This window comes from Mastomys coucha, unplaced genomic scaffold (genome assembly GCF_008632895.1).
Source record: "Mastomys coucha isolate ucsf_1 unplaced genomic scaffold, UCSF_Mcou_1 pScaffold13, whole genome shotgun sequence".
Lineage (NCBI taxonomy): Eukaryota > Metazoa > Chordata > Mammalia > Rodentia > Muridae > Mastomys > Mastomys coucha.
The window spans coordinates 9,382,920-9,399,944 of record NW_022196895.1 but is presented as its reverse complement, the minus strand read 5'-3'; the positions used below and the strand labels follow the sequence as shown (position 1 = coordinate 9,399,944).

At 45.8% G+C, this 17,025-nt stretch overlaps 1 protein-coding gene and 1 non-coding gene across 4 annotated transcripts in view; one reads left to right on the top strand and one right to left on the bottom strand.

Moving 5' to 3' along the window:
* Nucleotides 1-17,025, bottom strand: part of Ttc39c (tetratricopeptide repeat domain 39C) — a 122,330-nt gene that overhangs the window by 37,855 nt on the left and 67,450 nt on the right. For 2 of the 3 annotated variants that reach the window (XM_031365007.1, XM_031365006.1), the window contains 3 exons: nucleotides 8,988-9,036; nucleotides 6,466-6,594; nucleotides 3,605-3,719 (listed from right to left, as the gene is read on the bottom strand). In XM_031365007.1, coding sequence (XP_031220867.1) covers nucleotides 3,605-3,719; nucleotides 6,466-6,594; nucleotides 8,988-9,036 — 293 coding nt within the window. Of the gene's footprint in view, nucleotides 1-3,604; nucleotides 3,720-6,465; nucleotides 6,595-8,987; nucleotides 9,037-13,434; nucleotides 13,460-17,025 lie in introns of those variants that run through there. The other variant, XM_031365008.1, reaches the window with a different exon arrangement.
* LOC116087944 lies at nucleotides 11,589-11,707 on the top strand. The gene has a single exon (XR_004117711.1). It is a non-coding gene; the product is annotated as a 5S ribosomal RNA (ribosomal RNA).

The following is a 17,025-nucleotide window of genomic DNA, read 5'->3' as shown; positions in this document are numbered from 1 at the left end:
GCTGGGAGGACGGCCCCCAAGTCCAGATGCCCACCTTCCCTTCAGAGCTGGGAGGACGGTCCCCGTGCCCAGATGCCCACCTTCCCTTCAGAGCTGGGAGGACGGCCCCCACGCCCAGATGCCCAGCGTTACATGTGGGTTCTGGGGATAGAACTCAAGTCCTCATGCTTGTGAGGTAAGCACTTCATCCTGACTTATATTCCCAGGCCAACTATAGGTGACTTAGTTGTCACCAGCCAGCCAGACTACCTCCCCATTGTCTTCACCCACAGATAGGAGATTTCTAATAGACTCCCCATGTTCCATGTTACAATGGCAGTTTACTTCCTGAGTGGCATTCTCCTCCCTCTGTCCCTCTCTTTCATTCACAGAACACACACTGACCCCATGCTGGGGAGTGGCACCAATCATGTATCAGAGACAGACAAGAAATGGGCCTTTTGTTGTTGTTCTGTTTCATCTGTTTTGGTTTTGAGCAGCCTTGTGCTGTGGCCCTGGCCAGTCTTGAATGTCTGATCCTCCTATCTCAACCTCCAAAATGCTGGGATTAGAGGCTAGCACTTAGCCCCGCTCTGCATCTGGCTCATTCTTTATAACCACAGAGGGAAGACCCTTGGCCTTCCCCATGGGTCAGAACCACCTGTGCCTGGTGTTACCTCTGTAACCCTGGCTGCTGGTCCCAGGCTTCTGAGGTAGAATTTTCATCCTCACCCCACTCCAGTACATCGAGTTTCCTCAGGCTAAAACCCATCCTCCTTCATCTCTGGACATTAGCACCTGTCATCTCAGAAGCCCAGACACCTAGGAAGTGCAGAATACATGGGCAGGGGAGACTATCAATTCCTACCCTCAGTCTGAAACCGAGGCAGGTTCAGAAATGAACATGGACATCACAGGATGACAGCTGCTCGCCTGGCCGCAAGAAGGTACCGGCTTCTCATCACCCGGGGCCAGACTGATGAGGCCCGTGAGGAAAGAAGGCCGCTTGGGACGCACTTGACTGGGCTTGAGAGGAATGCAAAGTGGCTTAAGTGTTTCTACACAGGGGGCGGTGTGAACTAAGACACAAGCTTCCAAGTCCTTCCAAAGAACCTTGAGGAATGAGCATGCAGGATACCTGGAGGGGGCGGTTCTGACCTGCCACCCAGGAAAGGGACCTGGCTCTATCTCATGGGTGACACAGGCCAGCTAAGTGTTTGAAGCATGGGTGCACCACATCCTAGGTTGGCTAGTGACACTGGCAACAGGGAGCATGTCAGGGAAGGTCTGAGAAGCCTGCAGTATGAGGCTACCAGGTGGTGGCACAAACAGCCAGACTGGGGGGCAGAGAAAATGTCACAGCAGAACTCAGTGATGAAGTAGGAAGATTCAGGTTGTCTCCCTGGGAAGGAAAGAAACCCAGCTGAGCATTCATAATGCCAAGAATACAACAGCAGACATGGCTATCTGCAAACAGCTCACTGCATGTGCTTGACCCTTCCCTTGTAATGGGTAAGTTCTAGTCTGTACAAGGCAGGATCTCAGGACTGGAGAGATGGCCCAGTGGCTAAGCATGAGTCCTGCACTTTCAAAAACTCAGCTCAGCACCGGGCGCCCCGCACCCATGTCAGGCCTCACCACAACTCTAACTCCAGCCCTGAGGGACCTAACGCCCTCTTCTGGCTCCAAGCATACCTTCACTCAACATGTTCATAACCACACCCAGACACGCAGAGATAAAAATAAAATAAAATTAGGTGGGGAGGGAGGAGACAGAGAGAGGGCTACGTTTTTGCTGCAGGGGCTGGTCCTGAACTCCTGGGCTCACAGGTGAAGCTCCTGGTGAAGCCAGTCACCAAGTAGCTGGGATTTGTGCATCAACACACCCAGTCACCCTTCTCTCTTAAGAGACGTTTTCTTTATAGTTTCTTTCTTTTTAACTTTTTGACACAGGCTCTCATTAGCTGTGGCCCTAGCTGTCCTGGTACCAGTCCAGAGGTCTCTGGCCTGGAAGTCACCTAGATCTGCCCACCTCTGCCTCCAGAGTGCTAGAGTCAAAGGTATGTGGCACCACACCTGACAAGACGCAGTTTCTTTTCTTTTCTTTTTAAAAATATTTATTTACCTATTTTATTTATATGAGTACACTGTAGCTGTCTTCAGACACACTAGAAGAGGGCATCAGATCCCATTACATATGGTTGTAAGCCACCATGTGGTTGCTAGAAATTGAACTTAGGACCTCTGGTAGAGCAGTCAGTGCTCTTAACTGCTGAGCCATCTCTCTAGCCCAAGAAGCATTCTCTTAATGGCTAAAATGAGTTCCTCAAAGAACTTGGGCATCAGAAAAAGAATGCCAAAATGACAGGAGATGATGAACTCTAGTCCTGCCTGAAGCAGCCCCTAAATATCAGTCATGCATAGTTCTGACTTGGCCGACAGCGATCAGGGTGGGCGTGGGGTACTTCATCTTTACTGCCTTACAGGAGACTCACACCACGACCCCTTAGCATGTTAGAGCAGTCTTGTTAGGAAGCTGCTGAGTGGGGAGAGGACCAGGGGCTGGGGAGTGGGGGAGACCAGAGCCACCAGTGAAAGCGCATCGTAGGATAGAGTGTAAAAGAAGGGTGTTTGGAAGTTCAAGTATTAGTTAAATTCCCTCTCAACTGAAGCTGAACAGAAGCAGCAACGAGAAGACAAAAGTGGAAACAGAAGAAAGGGAGAAAATTATTTCCGGTATATTTCACAGGGAAAATGTCCTTGGCATTTAAGGTTTGAGAGGAAATGTGTTTCTGAGTATGAATTTGAATTGATTTCCACTTAGTCTTCTTGTCTCTTTTCCCCCATATATAAATCCTGTCCAGCCAAGTGGCAGGTTTCTGCTGTCAGGATCCAAGAGACATCACCAGGCCGGGCACTCAGTCTCAGGGCATGATATGCCAGACGCGTCTGAACTCGTTCCAGTCAAGAAATGAAGTCAGCAAGAAGCATGAGAAAAGCACATTGGGCAGAGTGTGCACCCCTTGTTAGAGCAGTGTGCACTCAGCACAGTGTGTACTCCTTGTTAGACCCGTGTGCACTCAGCACAGGGTACCCTCCTTGTTAGACCCGTGTGCACTCAGCACAGGGTACCCTCCTTGTTAGACCCGTGTGCACTCAGCACAGGGTACACTCCTTGCCAAGCTTGCTGCGACACCAGGCTCTCAAGTACAGCGTGGAGTCCTTTCGGATACACTTGACACTGCAGGAGCTCAAAACAATTTCCTGAGAATCTGAAATGCAAACCAGTTTGATTTCATTTTGAAGAATAATATGTATGACTTGACAAGCAAGGCACTATCATAGGCCCCGACATATCAAAGACAACAGCGACTTCTCTAAGAAAGACAGTTATCAAGGCTGAAGACTGACTGCACTGCAGACCTCAGGATGAAACGACTCTGCTGCACCCACACAGAGCACCCATGGATTCCATCTCCTAAGTAACAAATCGGTAATGGTGCCCCAAAGGCGCTGCCACCATACGCTTAGTTTTCAAAGTCTAAGTAACAAAAAAGGAAAAAATGAACATTCCCAGATTGTGACCACTGCCCAGTGAGTGTCACTAAAAACTGCGTCCACTTACCCGACAACTCTTGCTTCACAAAGGAAAGCACAGCCAAATACACCTGGCAGTCAGCAATAATGATTTGCCTCTGAAGTCGGTCGACCATCGAGGGGGTGGACTTCCGGGAATCCACCTGTGTTGTGAAGAGAAAGATGTAAGTGCTCTCTAGGAAAGCGCAGTCTACAAATACCTGCACAGGTGGCTCTGCCGCAGGGGCACAATGATTTCCCACAGGAACTGTGAGGCCTGGAGGCCACTCAAAGCCAAAACCAAGTTATAGCAGAGGCTTGGGGGGGGTCCCTGCTTCCCTCCCTCCACTCTGTCAACGATTTGTAGTCCTAGAGAACCTCATATTGTAAATGATCAAAATGGAACTTATGAAAAATATTTAAAAGGCAAAGAAAAAACAGTAAGTGGTTCATCTCTTTTTTCAGATGATATAAATTTTCATTTAATGTAAAATGAAAGATATTCGTGTATATTACATTCCACAGAGCAAATTCCAAAAGGTCATTTTACAGCCATCTGTGCTCAGGGAACACTGATATTAGGGTGCATTCTTTACTGTGTCTAACTGATATGCAAAGGTGAGAAAATGCTACATATCCATCCATTAGTCAGAATATATCCTGAAACAAAAGCTACCTCTGACTAAATCAGAAATCATACCTGAAATTTAAGAGACCTAAGTAAAAACAAGCAAAAAGTCAAATTCTATTTTTAATGCTGGCCTTTTTCCTAGGGGTATTTCTAAATGGAGTGGGAAAAGTCGCTGCGACACAGACTCCTACCTTAACAGTAAGTGCCTACAGAACAGACTATTTAAAGTGACCGTATATAGCTTCACAGTGCTGGAAGAAATGACATGTTCTACCATGCATGTCAACATTGTATGTGGTAAATACAACAGGACTACCATCTCCCTCATCTGACTAAACTTAACACAACCCGTCATGGTCACCATTGCCCCATGTCCAGCCCCAGCAGTCACTGGAATGGAAAGAACTCCAGTCTGTACTCTACTTCCGGCAACAGCATCTCTGATGCGGGGTTGCCAGAGGGCTGAGAGCTCACATGTAGGAAGCTGCCTTACACACTGTAAGGCTCATCTTGGATGTTAGCAGTATAGGAATGAGTGCAGACAGGCTGGGCATGGAGTGAGCTTACAATTTGTGAGAAAACAGAGATTTTGTTGCCATGCAAACAATGCTTCTGCTGTCCAGCTCCTGCACTGCAGTAGAACGTCCAGCAGACAATCCAGCCAGGCTCAGAGCCTCAGGCAGGAGAGTACTGGAGGCAAGGGGATGGCATTTAGGAAGAACCAAAGAATGCGAGACAAATGATTCAGGGAGACAGCTCAGCAGGTGAAAGTACTAAATGCACAAGATAAAGAGCTGAGTTCTAGATCAGGAGCCCACGGAAAAGGCAGCTGTGGTAGTGCCCTTAGTAACCCATGGATGCGACCATCACTAACATCTGCTTCATCAGTCAGGGCTGGCCTGACGAAGCAGAAGAAAAGCTGGGCACTTGATGACTACAGCCAACTGTTAGATCACAGGCGTGAAATATGAAACCCAGGCAGTTAAGAGCAACTGTCTCTCAAGAGCTTCATGCAGCTACAGTGAATGGTGAAAGCAAATTCTAAATACACGTATTATGATCTTTTGTGTGTGTTAATGTATGTGTGGAGGTCAGAAGACTATGCCAGGCATGGCTCCTCCTCAACACAGTCCATCTTGTCTTGTTGTTGTTTTTCAATTTAAATTTCATTTATTTGTGTGCATGCATGCGTGCCTGCATGTACATGTGTGTACACGTGCATGTAGGGGCCAGAAAAAAAAACTTGTGGTTACTTCTCCTCTTGTACCTGTGGGCCCTGCCACCTGAACCCAGGATGCCAGGTCTGGCAGCAAGTGACTTTTCTCAGTGAGGCAGCTCACCATAACATGTCGCTTTTGGGGACTGGTTAGGCTCGGTTGACTTCCCCAGTGCTGGGATTACAAGTGCATGCCATCACGCCTGGCTTTCTATGTGGGTTCAAACTCAAGCGCTCGTGCATACACACAAGCACTTCACAGGTGAGCTGGCTCCCAGCCTGGATGGTGAGCTTACTGAGACTTTGATTATAATCAAAGGCCAGCAACTCCTGGGGGCGCTCAGGTCAACAGCTAGGGACATGCCAGTGTATGACTGCTCTGTCAGCTATTGCCCTTGCCCACTTAGCCACACCCAGGAAACCCTCACCTCAAAAGCCTCCGCCACAGAGCTGTGCTACTTTCATTTCTGTTGTTGAGACAAGTAACCTAAGCAAAAGCAACTCGGGGAAAGGCGCTTACTCCTTTTCCAATTCCAGGTTGCAGTCCTCTTATGAGGGGAAATCAAGGAGATATACACACATACAGCAGCTACCCTCACCACAGCAGTCCAGAGCAGGGAGACATGAATGCTCCACGCTGCCGGCTTGCCTCTAACTTTCATCTAGCTCTCTCCCATCTTATATAGGTCAGTGGCCCCTGATTAGGGAATGGTTCTATCCACAGTGGGCTAGATATTTTTACATATATTGAAAACCAAGACAATCTGCCACCGACATGCCCAAAGGCCAGCCTTATCTAGAGAGCTCCTCAACTTACGGTCTCTTCTCCAACGATCCAAGGACGTGACAGGCTGACATTTAAAACTATCACACTGACTCTAAGCACAGGCAAGGGATGGCTATAATGACTGAAGGGGCATCTAATATTCTAAGAGACCTAGTACTTAACCAGAAGACATGACAGACAATTAGTGTCTCTTTTCCGTCATATCCTAGATTCCAAACCCAAGTCAGAGAATGATGCTCTACAGACAGGATGCGGTCCACAAGCCAATCCACTTACGTTCTTCTTAATTTTATTCTTAATTGTTTCGATTACTCCAGCCTCTTCACTCTCACACAGCTTCTCTGTAGTCTTTAAGTCATCGCACGCCAACTGCATCTTCTCCTCCTCGAATGTCATCATGGCATTCTTTCAGGGAACAGAGAAAGGACCGGTGAATCAGCATGCATGGGAACCACAAGGATGTTACCATGAAATGCCAAACTAGAGAAACCACCTTTCACACTGCTAAAGGACACCCTAGTCACTAAAAATCTATAATCTTAGTAGAAGATAAGACTTTACATATCGATTATTCCAACATGAAAAATTATACGGTGGCCAGGCAGTGGTGGCACACGCCTTTAATCCCAGCTCTTGGGAGGCAGAGGCAGGCAGATTTCTGAGTTCGAGGCCAGCCTTGTCTACAGAGTGAGTTCCAGGCCAGCCAGGGCTACACAGAGAAACCCTATCTCAAAAAACCAAAATAAATAAATAAATAAATAAATAAATAAATAAATAAATAAAATAAAAAAGAAAAGAAAAGAAAAGAAAAATTATCCGGTGGTGAATGTCCTTGTGTTTTATACTCTTTAAAACTCAAACATAGTAGAAACTCTCTATCATTTTTGATTGGCCTATTCAATTCAGTTTTTATAACAGTGCCACTTTTAAAAGTTCATTCTATCCACTGGTGGATCCCTGGCTTCAAATACTGAACCAAAAATACTCTTAAAAGAACAGTTAGGCCGGGCAGTGGTGGCGCATGCCTTTAATCCCAGCACTTGGGAGGCAGAGGCAGGTGGATTTCTGAGTTCGAGGCCAGCCTGGTCTACAGAGTGAGTTCCAGGACAGTCAGGACTACACAGAGAAACCCTGTCTCGAAAAACCAAAAACCAAAAAAAAAAAGAACAGTTAGTAAATGACATTGGGAAATGAGTCTTTCCAGGAACAGGAACTCCTGAGGGTGGGTCTACCTGAAAGGAATTAACTTTGCAGGATCTAACAGCCACTCCTTGATGTCCTTGACTTGTGATATACACCCAGTACAACAGTGGGCTAGCTTGGTTTTTAAAAGTGGTCTCCTGTAGCCCATGCTGGTCGTAAAATCAATCTGCAGATAAGGATGACCTTGAACTTCTGCTTCTCCTGCCTCCACCAGGCACCAAAACACCTGAGAAAGAACTGAGGTCTGGGCTGAACAGGCAGCAGGGCCCTACTGGATCTGCTGGTGTCTGTTGTCCTTGTATCTCAATCTTTTCATTCTCCATTGGGTAGGGAAGACATTTAAGGTTCCTTTGGTATGACTCTAATCAACATTCCCATTCTCACCAAACAGACCTCGCCACCTTTGCCCCAGCCACATTCTCCTTCCAGCCAATAAGATCTCGGTCTTGCTAGGGCTTCCCTTTCCATTCCTCCTCCCCATACCTCGGCCAAGGCCCTCTGTCTCTGTGTCTGTACTCTCCACTTGGGTACTGTGATGGGTAATCTCAACTTCAAATTGATGAGCTCTAAAATCACGTGGGCATTAAGCCTCTGGGCAGGTCTATGGAGTATTATTTTGAGGAGGTTAACTAGGGTAGGAAGACCTGCTTGTTTTGGGCGGCTCCATTCCCTGTGCAGGGATCTCGGGTTGTCTATAAAAAGGAGAAAGTGAGCTAAACCAAAAGCATCCATCATTCCCCGACACAGCCCCAACCATTATGGACTCTAAGGTCAAAGTGTCCCATGGCAAACTCTTTCTTCAGTTGCTTCTGACTTGTGTTTTATCACAGCCACAGGAAAAGTAACCAAGACAGACACACACATTGCCTTTCCCGTCTACAACAGCCTTCCCCTAGGTATGGAGCTCGCATTCCTGCAAAGAGGAGGCCTTAAAATATGGGTTCCATTAAGAAAAGATCAATAGCATAAGTGAAAACCCAGCATTGGGTGCTGGCCCAGGACCAGGTGGGCTGGCCACAACACGCCCACTGGCTACTATCTTTCTCACTCCTGAATGTTATGTTTTCTCTTCCTTTAATCTTGACTCGGTACCCTTTCTCCACTATGCAATTCTAGGATGATTTTATTTTAAGATGCTGTGTATGAAAGTAGCTTATCTGAGAAGCACTTCAGAGAAACAAAAGCATCCTCCTCTGTTGACCAGCTGACTGGATAAACTACTGTAACTCTCTCCCACTCTCAGCATTAGACTGCTTTAGCTCAGCCCACAAACTCGTCCTCTAGGCTGCTCATAACTTCCTTACCAAGACCTTGCTTCTTGTCAAAATACAGTCTTAAGCTTTGAAGGGCTTTCAATTAGATTTTTATTCTTAAAAAAAAAAAAAAAGTCAAGCTGGGGAAAATATAACCCTCTAAAAATCATATATAAGCATTTTATTATTATACTTGGGGGAGAGCATTTAGCTCACAGACATTAGATAATGGGCAATAACTTTAGGTTTTCTTTAACAGTGTCTCTATACAGTCGGCAGGCAAATAGGCATTACTTTGTATTTGTTTTCTTGACAGCAATATCTCTTTTGATAGCAACTTACCAAAAAGCTGACGAAGCTGGCTCCAAAACTCATTAATGGACTATGATTTCTGTTAAAGAACAAACAAAAATATTTCATTGGAAGTCTTACTGTAAAAGCGTTTGGTAATCAGAATATATCATTACATAGACTGCAGCCCATTCACTAGACAGATGTTATCATTACATAGACTGCAGCCCATTCACTAGACAGATGTACAATAAGCAAGCGGAGTAAATTACACCAAGAAGTTGAAGAGCTGAGGTACTTTCAGGCTCTACCACCAGGAGAGACTCCATCTTTGATTCTTCAAAAGTAAGGGGGGTCTTGGTGTAAAATTATAACACTAAGCAGCTGCCAGTAAATATAAAGATATAAATAGAAAGATTGGCTAGACCACAGCCAAAGGAAGGTGGTGATCTGCTGCTAAAGTACAAAGCTGAATCCAAACTTCACACATATAAGGAAGGGGTGGGCGTGGCGGTGCAGGCCTGCAATGCCAGCACCTGGAAGGCTGAGGCTGGAGGACCCCAACAGAGCTTCCCCAAGCTAGCCATAAGCAAGATCCTGTGTCAAAACAAACGAGACAGAAAACACCTAACAAACATAAAGTCAGTCTTATTTGTAGAACAGATCGAAGATGTATTACTGGAAGAACACTCTCCAATCACCCCATGGTTGAGAACACCTCCCTGAGACCCACCAGTTCCCGACTGTGACACATAGGCATCATCAATCTTGTAGTAAGCACAAGAGGAAAGCAAGCCAGTGCTAAGTGAGTCAGAAACATACAAGAACATAAAGTCTTCAATTCAAACTAAAAACTAATACAAAATTCAGATCTCCATAAATTGTGTAAGAGGAAAACGAAGCCAAGTGTTGTTAAATAATAATAAAAAATGTCACTCATTTTTCACTATGCAAATACACGGCCATTATATTTACAGCAATAAAAGTCATGTAACAACTTACTATTCCATCCTCCACTAAAAATTTACATTGTGCCCAACGTGAAAAGGGTTGTGTGTGCGTGTATGTGTATGTGTGTGTGCGCGTGTGCGTGTATGTGTGTGTGTGTGTGTGTGTACCAGAGAGAAAGTAAGCCCTTGTATATACAAACGTCCACGTATCTGCCTGAGGAATATCCTGCACAGATATGTTTGCAGGCAATAACGAATCTGTTCTTGAGACAGACTACCACAGTCAAAATACATGACATCTCCTTCTTTTCTTGCAGTGGGCTTTGTGAGGATGTGTTGTTGGGGGAAATGCCACAATTAAAAGTATTTCGAATGCTAACCTCTCCTAGTACTTTTACCCCATCTTTCTGTACTTCTGCTCACTCTATAGCTGCCTTCAAGTTGCTTCCCCCATCCCTGCCACTTAGAAGGATGCTTGGATCAACCCCAGCCACAAACAGGAAGGCCAGCTCACTTGTCAAGAGCCCAGAGCAGCACTTAGACCCTGACCTTAGCTGGGAGCTCTGTCATGACCACAGTGTCCTCCAAACACACGCTGTTCCTTCTCGTTCCACAGCACTACCTAGAGCTTATATGCAGCACAGGCTTCTAGCTCCTGTATTAGCTGCATCCTGATGTCTTACACAGGAGGCATCAGAGGACAGGGCCAGTGAGGGAGTGAGGTCCCTGCTCTCAAGGATGGATGCATTTGATGGATTTCAAGATAGCAATGGCTGCTCTGCTTCCCCATCCCCTGACTACAGCTCAGCCACTGCTACTTTTGCTTCATGACCTTGGCTAAAATTAGCTTCCTGAGAACCACAGGAATTAATTATTCATGGCGCCAAGTCTCACTCCCTTACCTCACATACTGTCTTATCATTAAATGGAAGAAAATATGCTGGCACCCATTCAGCAGAGGCACTCTCCCTTCCTGAGGTCCTGCCCATCCAACACACAGCATGGGCACATCAGGACAGACTGCTGTACTGCCAGCCTATCTCCACAGCCCTGTTAGCTGCACGGCTCAGTCTATACAGGTTTCCTTGCTGGGACTACTCAGCCTTTAAAGTCACATACCTTCAAGTGGCCCAACACTAACTTACTTCATCTTATTTAACTCTGGCAAGTACACATGTCCTTACACAAAACAGGCCTTGGGGATTTTAAAATGAATCCAAAGATATGAGGATAATTACTGAAAACCCAGGGCTGAGGCAGGAAGCAGGTTCTACTGAGCTCAAGGCTAGTCATTCAAGGACCCCATGGTAGCAGGAAGGCCCTAACATTTGTTTAAAAACCAGGTATTTAGGACTGTGGCCATTGATAAAACACTTGTCTAGTATTCACAAGGCCTGAGTTCAATGCCAAGCACCACACAGGCCATGTGATAGGGCAAACAACCTGCAATCTCTGCACCTGGAAGGGGAGGCAGGAGGACTGGGAGTTCAAGAAGTGAGGCTAGCCTGGGCTACATAAGTCCCGTTTTCAAAAAAAAAAAAAAAATTACACATAGTGGTTGGAGAGATGGCTCAGGGATTAAGAGCACTGACTGCTCTTCTAGAGGTCCTGAGTTCAAATCCCAGCCATCACATGGTGGCTCACAACCATCTGTACTGGGATCCAATATCCTTTTCTGGTGTCTCTTAAGAGCAGAACAGTGGTCTACGGTCATACCACCCTGAACACGCCCGATCTCGTCTGGTCTTGGAAGCTAAGCAGGGTCGGCCTTGGTTAGTACTTGGATGGGAGACCGCCTGGGAATACTGGGTATTGTAGGCTTTGAAAAAAAAAATAGCGGAACAGTGTATTTACATACCTAAAAATAAACAAATAAATAAATCCTTAAAATAATCACACACACACACACACACACACACACACACACACACACACACACGCACGCACACATCTTAAACATGAAAATGTATATCCAGACGGTCAGAGAGAAGGGGAAAGAGCAGAGTATATTTACATTTTTCACTGCAGAGACTTTGGAGCCCCCAACAGGAATGGCAAGCTGTAAATGGAGGTAAAGGAACCTACATGTGAAAGCAAACAGTGGCAGCTCGGGGACACAACCGACAGGCTTTTAAGTATGTCAGTCTAACGGTGCATTCCTGTTCTGGAATGTCCTCAGAAATGACCCTCCTCAGGGACTCGACTCCACAAGTCTCAACCTTTTTCCAGAGGCCACATCCTTACAGGACAAGTAGGTTCTGTTTTTCTACAATGGCGATTGTAGCTTTGTAATACAAGATGACATATATTAAAACCAATGATTTTATACTAAATAACATTTTCCTTTATTCTTTATTTTATGTGTATGTTTGCTTGCATATCTCATGTCTATGCACTACATCCATGTAGTGCTTGAGAAATCCAGAAGAGGGAGCTGGATCTCATGGGACTGGAGTTATGGATGGTTATGAGGTACCATGTGTGTGCTAGGAATTGAACCCAGGTCCTTTGGAAAAGCAGCTGGTGCATTTACCCACTAAGCCAGTTCTGAATACAAACTGCAAGAGTTCATGTAAACTCGGTGTGTATTTTCAGTCTTTAGCAATGGATCTGTTTCCTAGTTCTGTCCCCTGCAAAGTCGAGAAACCACGTTCACTGCCTAGCTGTGTACATGCCCAGCAGCCATGTGGGTAGTCAACACCCTCCCTAAATACACTGCAGAACACTGTGTCTCCTCCACGAAACACCACACAGGTTCCAGATGAGGTGCCAGAGGAGCCTGGAGTGCCCAGCCATGGCACAGGGTAAAGGGTGCCCAGCCATGGCACAGGGTAAAGGGTGCCCAGCCATGGCACAGGGTAGAGGAGTGCCCAGCCATGGCACAGGGTAAAGAACTGTAAGAGAAAAAAAATACTATCCTCTTAAAGAGGTTCCTTCTATCCAATGAAGAAAATGTTTTGCCATCTTTGAGAGGAAAATGTATGGAAACAAGTCAGTACAAGCCAAGCTAATTAAACTTTTTCATTAAAAGGTTAAAAAATATACCCGTTATTGTGAGCAAACCCAACAGAGGCAACTTGAGGGAGAAGAAACTCATTCTGACTCCCAGTGTCAGAGGACAGAAGTTCACATTGTAGAGAAAGGTAGCGATCAGGAGGCAGAGACAGACTAGAAGAGGACCAGACTTGCTCCTTAACGGCCTATCTAAGCTCCATAGCTCTTAGTCCCAAAGATTCCAGTCTCTAAAACAACTGTACCAGCTGGACATCAACTGTTTAAACACTTGAGCACATGGGAAACACTGCACATGACAGAGGACCCTAGAAAACCAACCCATTGGTTTGAAAATTCATCAGATCTAACTAGGGGAGGGAGACAGTGGGCAGAACCTTGGCCATTCTCTACGGACTTGAGGAAGTAGCTGAAGAGGGGAAGGGAGCATCTCTCAACAGCAACCAAGACAACTGGAGCATCTTCACTCTGTGGGTCCTGAAGACATGCAGGCAGCAGTCATGAAGACAGGAAACAAGAAATTCAATACCACCCACCACCACAACAGAACTGGCCAGAGCCATCCTGCAGGCGACATCATGGTAAAGATCCTTCATTCTTCCACAACAAGAAAAAAGGCCATACAAGGAAGGGGGTGGGGTGGGGGTGGGGGTCAAAAACAGAGTTTCTAACATAAGGCATACCAAACAATGGAAACAAAAAAAAAATTAATTCTAGAACACAGGAAACAGCAAACATATATACATACACAGACATAAAGACACATATATAGGTATATATGTACACCGAGAGACATACAAGCACACACACAGACATATATACACAGACAATTAGAAGGAAAGGTATCAAACTGCCCTGGACAGTAGTGATAAACCATCAATTATCTAGGAAGACATCTGACAGAGACAGGAAGTACCTTACACTGAGAACTCAAAACACTCCTAAGAGCTAAATACCAGCATGTCTGTATTCCAATGATGGTATTCTTAGCATTCAAAACCAGTAATTCAGCCGGGCAGTGGTGGTGCATGCCTTTAATCCCAGCACTCGGGAGGCAGAGGCAGGTGGATTTCTGAGTTCAAGGCCAGTCTGGTCTACAGAGTGAGTTCCAGGACAGCCAGGGCCACACAGAGAAACACTGTCTCAAATAACCAAAACAAACAAACAAACAAACAAAAAACAGTAATTCTTTGTTCCGGAGCTGTCTGCCCCTCAAAGCATAATAGCCAAAGTATAGATAAGAGTGTCATAATTACTGAGTTCATTTGATGCAGATGCTACAGTTCATTACACTAGACTATACAAGTTGGAAATGGGCCACGGTTGGGCTACGGTTTGTTTCCCAGGAGTCCATGTTTTGGAAATATGGTCCTCACTCTGATGATGTTGAGACAGATTCTTTAGGAGTTCCAGGACACAGGGGGAATGCCTTTGAACGAGATTCAGGTATGCATCATGGGCCCTGGTTGATGATCCAAAGAGAACTGCATTAGAAAGCTGAGCCTGGCCTCTGCAGTCTCTCTGCTTCCGGCCCTGCTGTGTGACTCATTCCCTCTCTTGGCGTCTCCCATGGTAGATGACCCCCGCTGGAACTAACCTGAGGCCCATGCTAGGTCCCTGAACCTCCTGAAACTGAGCAAAATAAATCCGTTTTTAAGTCATCCCACCTCAGACAGTCTATTATAGTTAGAAGAAGCCAATACAACATGTGTGAAATTTTCCAAAGTAAAAACAGAAACGTGCCCCCTCCAAGAGAAAAGATGTCTTTTGGAACGTCCTGTGTTCACCACCATAGTTTAGTTTTGAAAGTGAACCACCACTCATGAAATGGGTTGGAATTTCTTCCCTCTACCACAGTGCATCACCAAAAGTAAAGAGCCTGCTGTCAACACAAGGAAGCAATACGCCATCTGCCCCTGCGCTGACCAACATTTCAAGGGAAAGGCATTCTTTGAAGTTTCTCCAGGATACTCCAAACTCAACTGATCAGGATTTGTTCTCAGAAAGTGGAAAGGAAATTATACAATGAATTGCTTTTCATTTTTAAATTAAAATTTATCTTTGTGTGTGCATCAGTGCCTGGAGTACAGGGTTGCAAGCATGCGAAGGTGCATGTGTAGAGGTCAGAGGACAGCTTCCTGGATCAGTTCTCTCCTTTCCCAGTGCGAATCCCAGGGACTGAACTCAAGTCGGCAGGTGCAGGGGGACACCCCTTCACTCGCTGAACCATGGTGCCACTTTACACTTAATTCTTTTTTGTTTTTTTTTTTTTGTTTTTGATTTTTCCAGACAGGGTTTCTCTGTGTAGCCCTGGCTGTTCTGGAACTCACTCTGTAGACCAGTCTGGCCTTGAACTCAGAAATCCACCTGCCTCTGCCTCCCAAGTGCTGGGATTAAAGGTGTACGCCACCACCGCCCGGCTACACTTAATTCTTAAAGGAATATTTTTACACAAGATAAATGAACATAACTCTCAGGCAGCCCCTGGCCAGATACACCTTTTCAAATGCAATGTTTCCACTCAACGTAAACAGCTAGAAATTTTCAAGCCTTTGATTTTTTTTTTCCTAAAAATGTTCTGAATTCATATGTTAAGTTCTTAGAAGGCTTTTTCAAAGTAACTTCTCTGCCCTCCAAATGTTGGAGAGCATGAAGTCTGTGTGAGGCAGGAAGAAGCTGGGCCCTGAAGTCAGCAGCTGAGCACCTGCTCCAGGTGTGAGTTCCCAGACCTGAGGGCAGAAGAGAATGGGATGAGCTCCTCCCCTGCTGCTCTAATGGAGGCCCAGTCTCTTCTGTGACCCCAGATGATTTTAGAACCACAGCCCAGAGGACAACGAACGGCAGCTAACTTTATACAACCAGCAAAAAAGAAAAAAACGGTGGGGTTCGAGTAAGGTCCATACAGATGCCTCTGGACCTTGTCTTCCGAAACAGAGACTGTCAACAGGGAAAGAGAGATGCCCCATGCTCTGACTGGTATCATCAAAAGTGAGACCACACCAGCCTGGTGTTTCTGGTTTCGTGGCCATGACACAGAAATCACAGGTAATAAAGAAAAAAGAAAGATAATTTGAACTACGTTAAAATCACCCATTTCTGTGCATCAAAGGACAATGGCCAATAGTGCCACACAGCAGGCAGACCGTGAACTAAGAGGACTAGTTGCAAAGCCTATGTCTCATGGTCAGCACAGCCAGAGGCTGCAAAGAGCACCCACAACTTAACAGCAGCGAAACCAAAAGCCTACCATAAGGATGACTCAAGGGCTGGCAAGACGCCTCAGCTGGTAGAGAAGGGGCTTGCTGCACAAGCCTGGAAAATCCAGTTCAATCCCCAGAACACATGTAAAGGTGGGAGGAGAAAAATGACTCCACAAAGTTGCCTCTGATCTCTACACACATGCTATGGCATGCATACCCTCAGACACACAGACACACACATAGAATCATACACATACACGCGTGCAACTGGGGGCCTGGAAGATGGTGTCAGTAACTATGGACAATGTCAGCATTCTTCAAAACAATTACCAACAGATTTGCGATTCAATGCAGAAAACCTCCCTGCCTACTCACTCCCAAAAGGAAAGCAAGACTCAGAATATATTTGCACATCCATGTTACACAGCGGCATGATTCCCAATGGCGGACGCAATCCGAGTGTCCACTAGGGATGAGCAGATAAGCAACGGGAGACACACAGCAGAACTTTCTCGCACTCAAAAGACAGGCATTCTAAAATGTGCTATTACGTGGATGATACAGGTTAGGTTGAGAAATACTAGTCATAGAAAGACAACCGTGCTTGATTCTTCTTATGTAAGGCACCTGCCATAGGCAAACCCACAGAGAGGATGCGGTTACTGGGGCTGGGGTGGGGGAGGAGTGCGATTGCTTATTTAAGGGGATGGAGTTGTAGTTTTAAAGATGGGAAGAATCTTGCAGATTGCTTCACGCACAAACAATATGAATGCATTTTCTACCAAACTGTACACGTAAAAAGGGCTAAGATGGAAGCTGGAGAGAGGCCTGCTTCTGTGGTTAAGAATACTGGCTGCTTGTCCAGAAGACCTGGGTTAAATACCCAGCCCCAAGAGGCAGCTCACTGTGACTCCAGTTCCGGGGGAT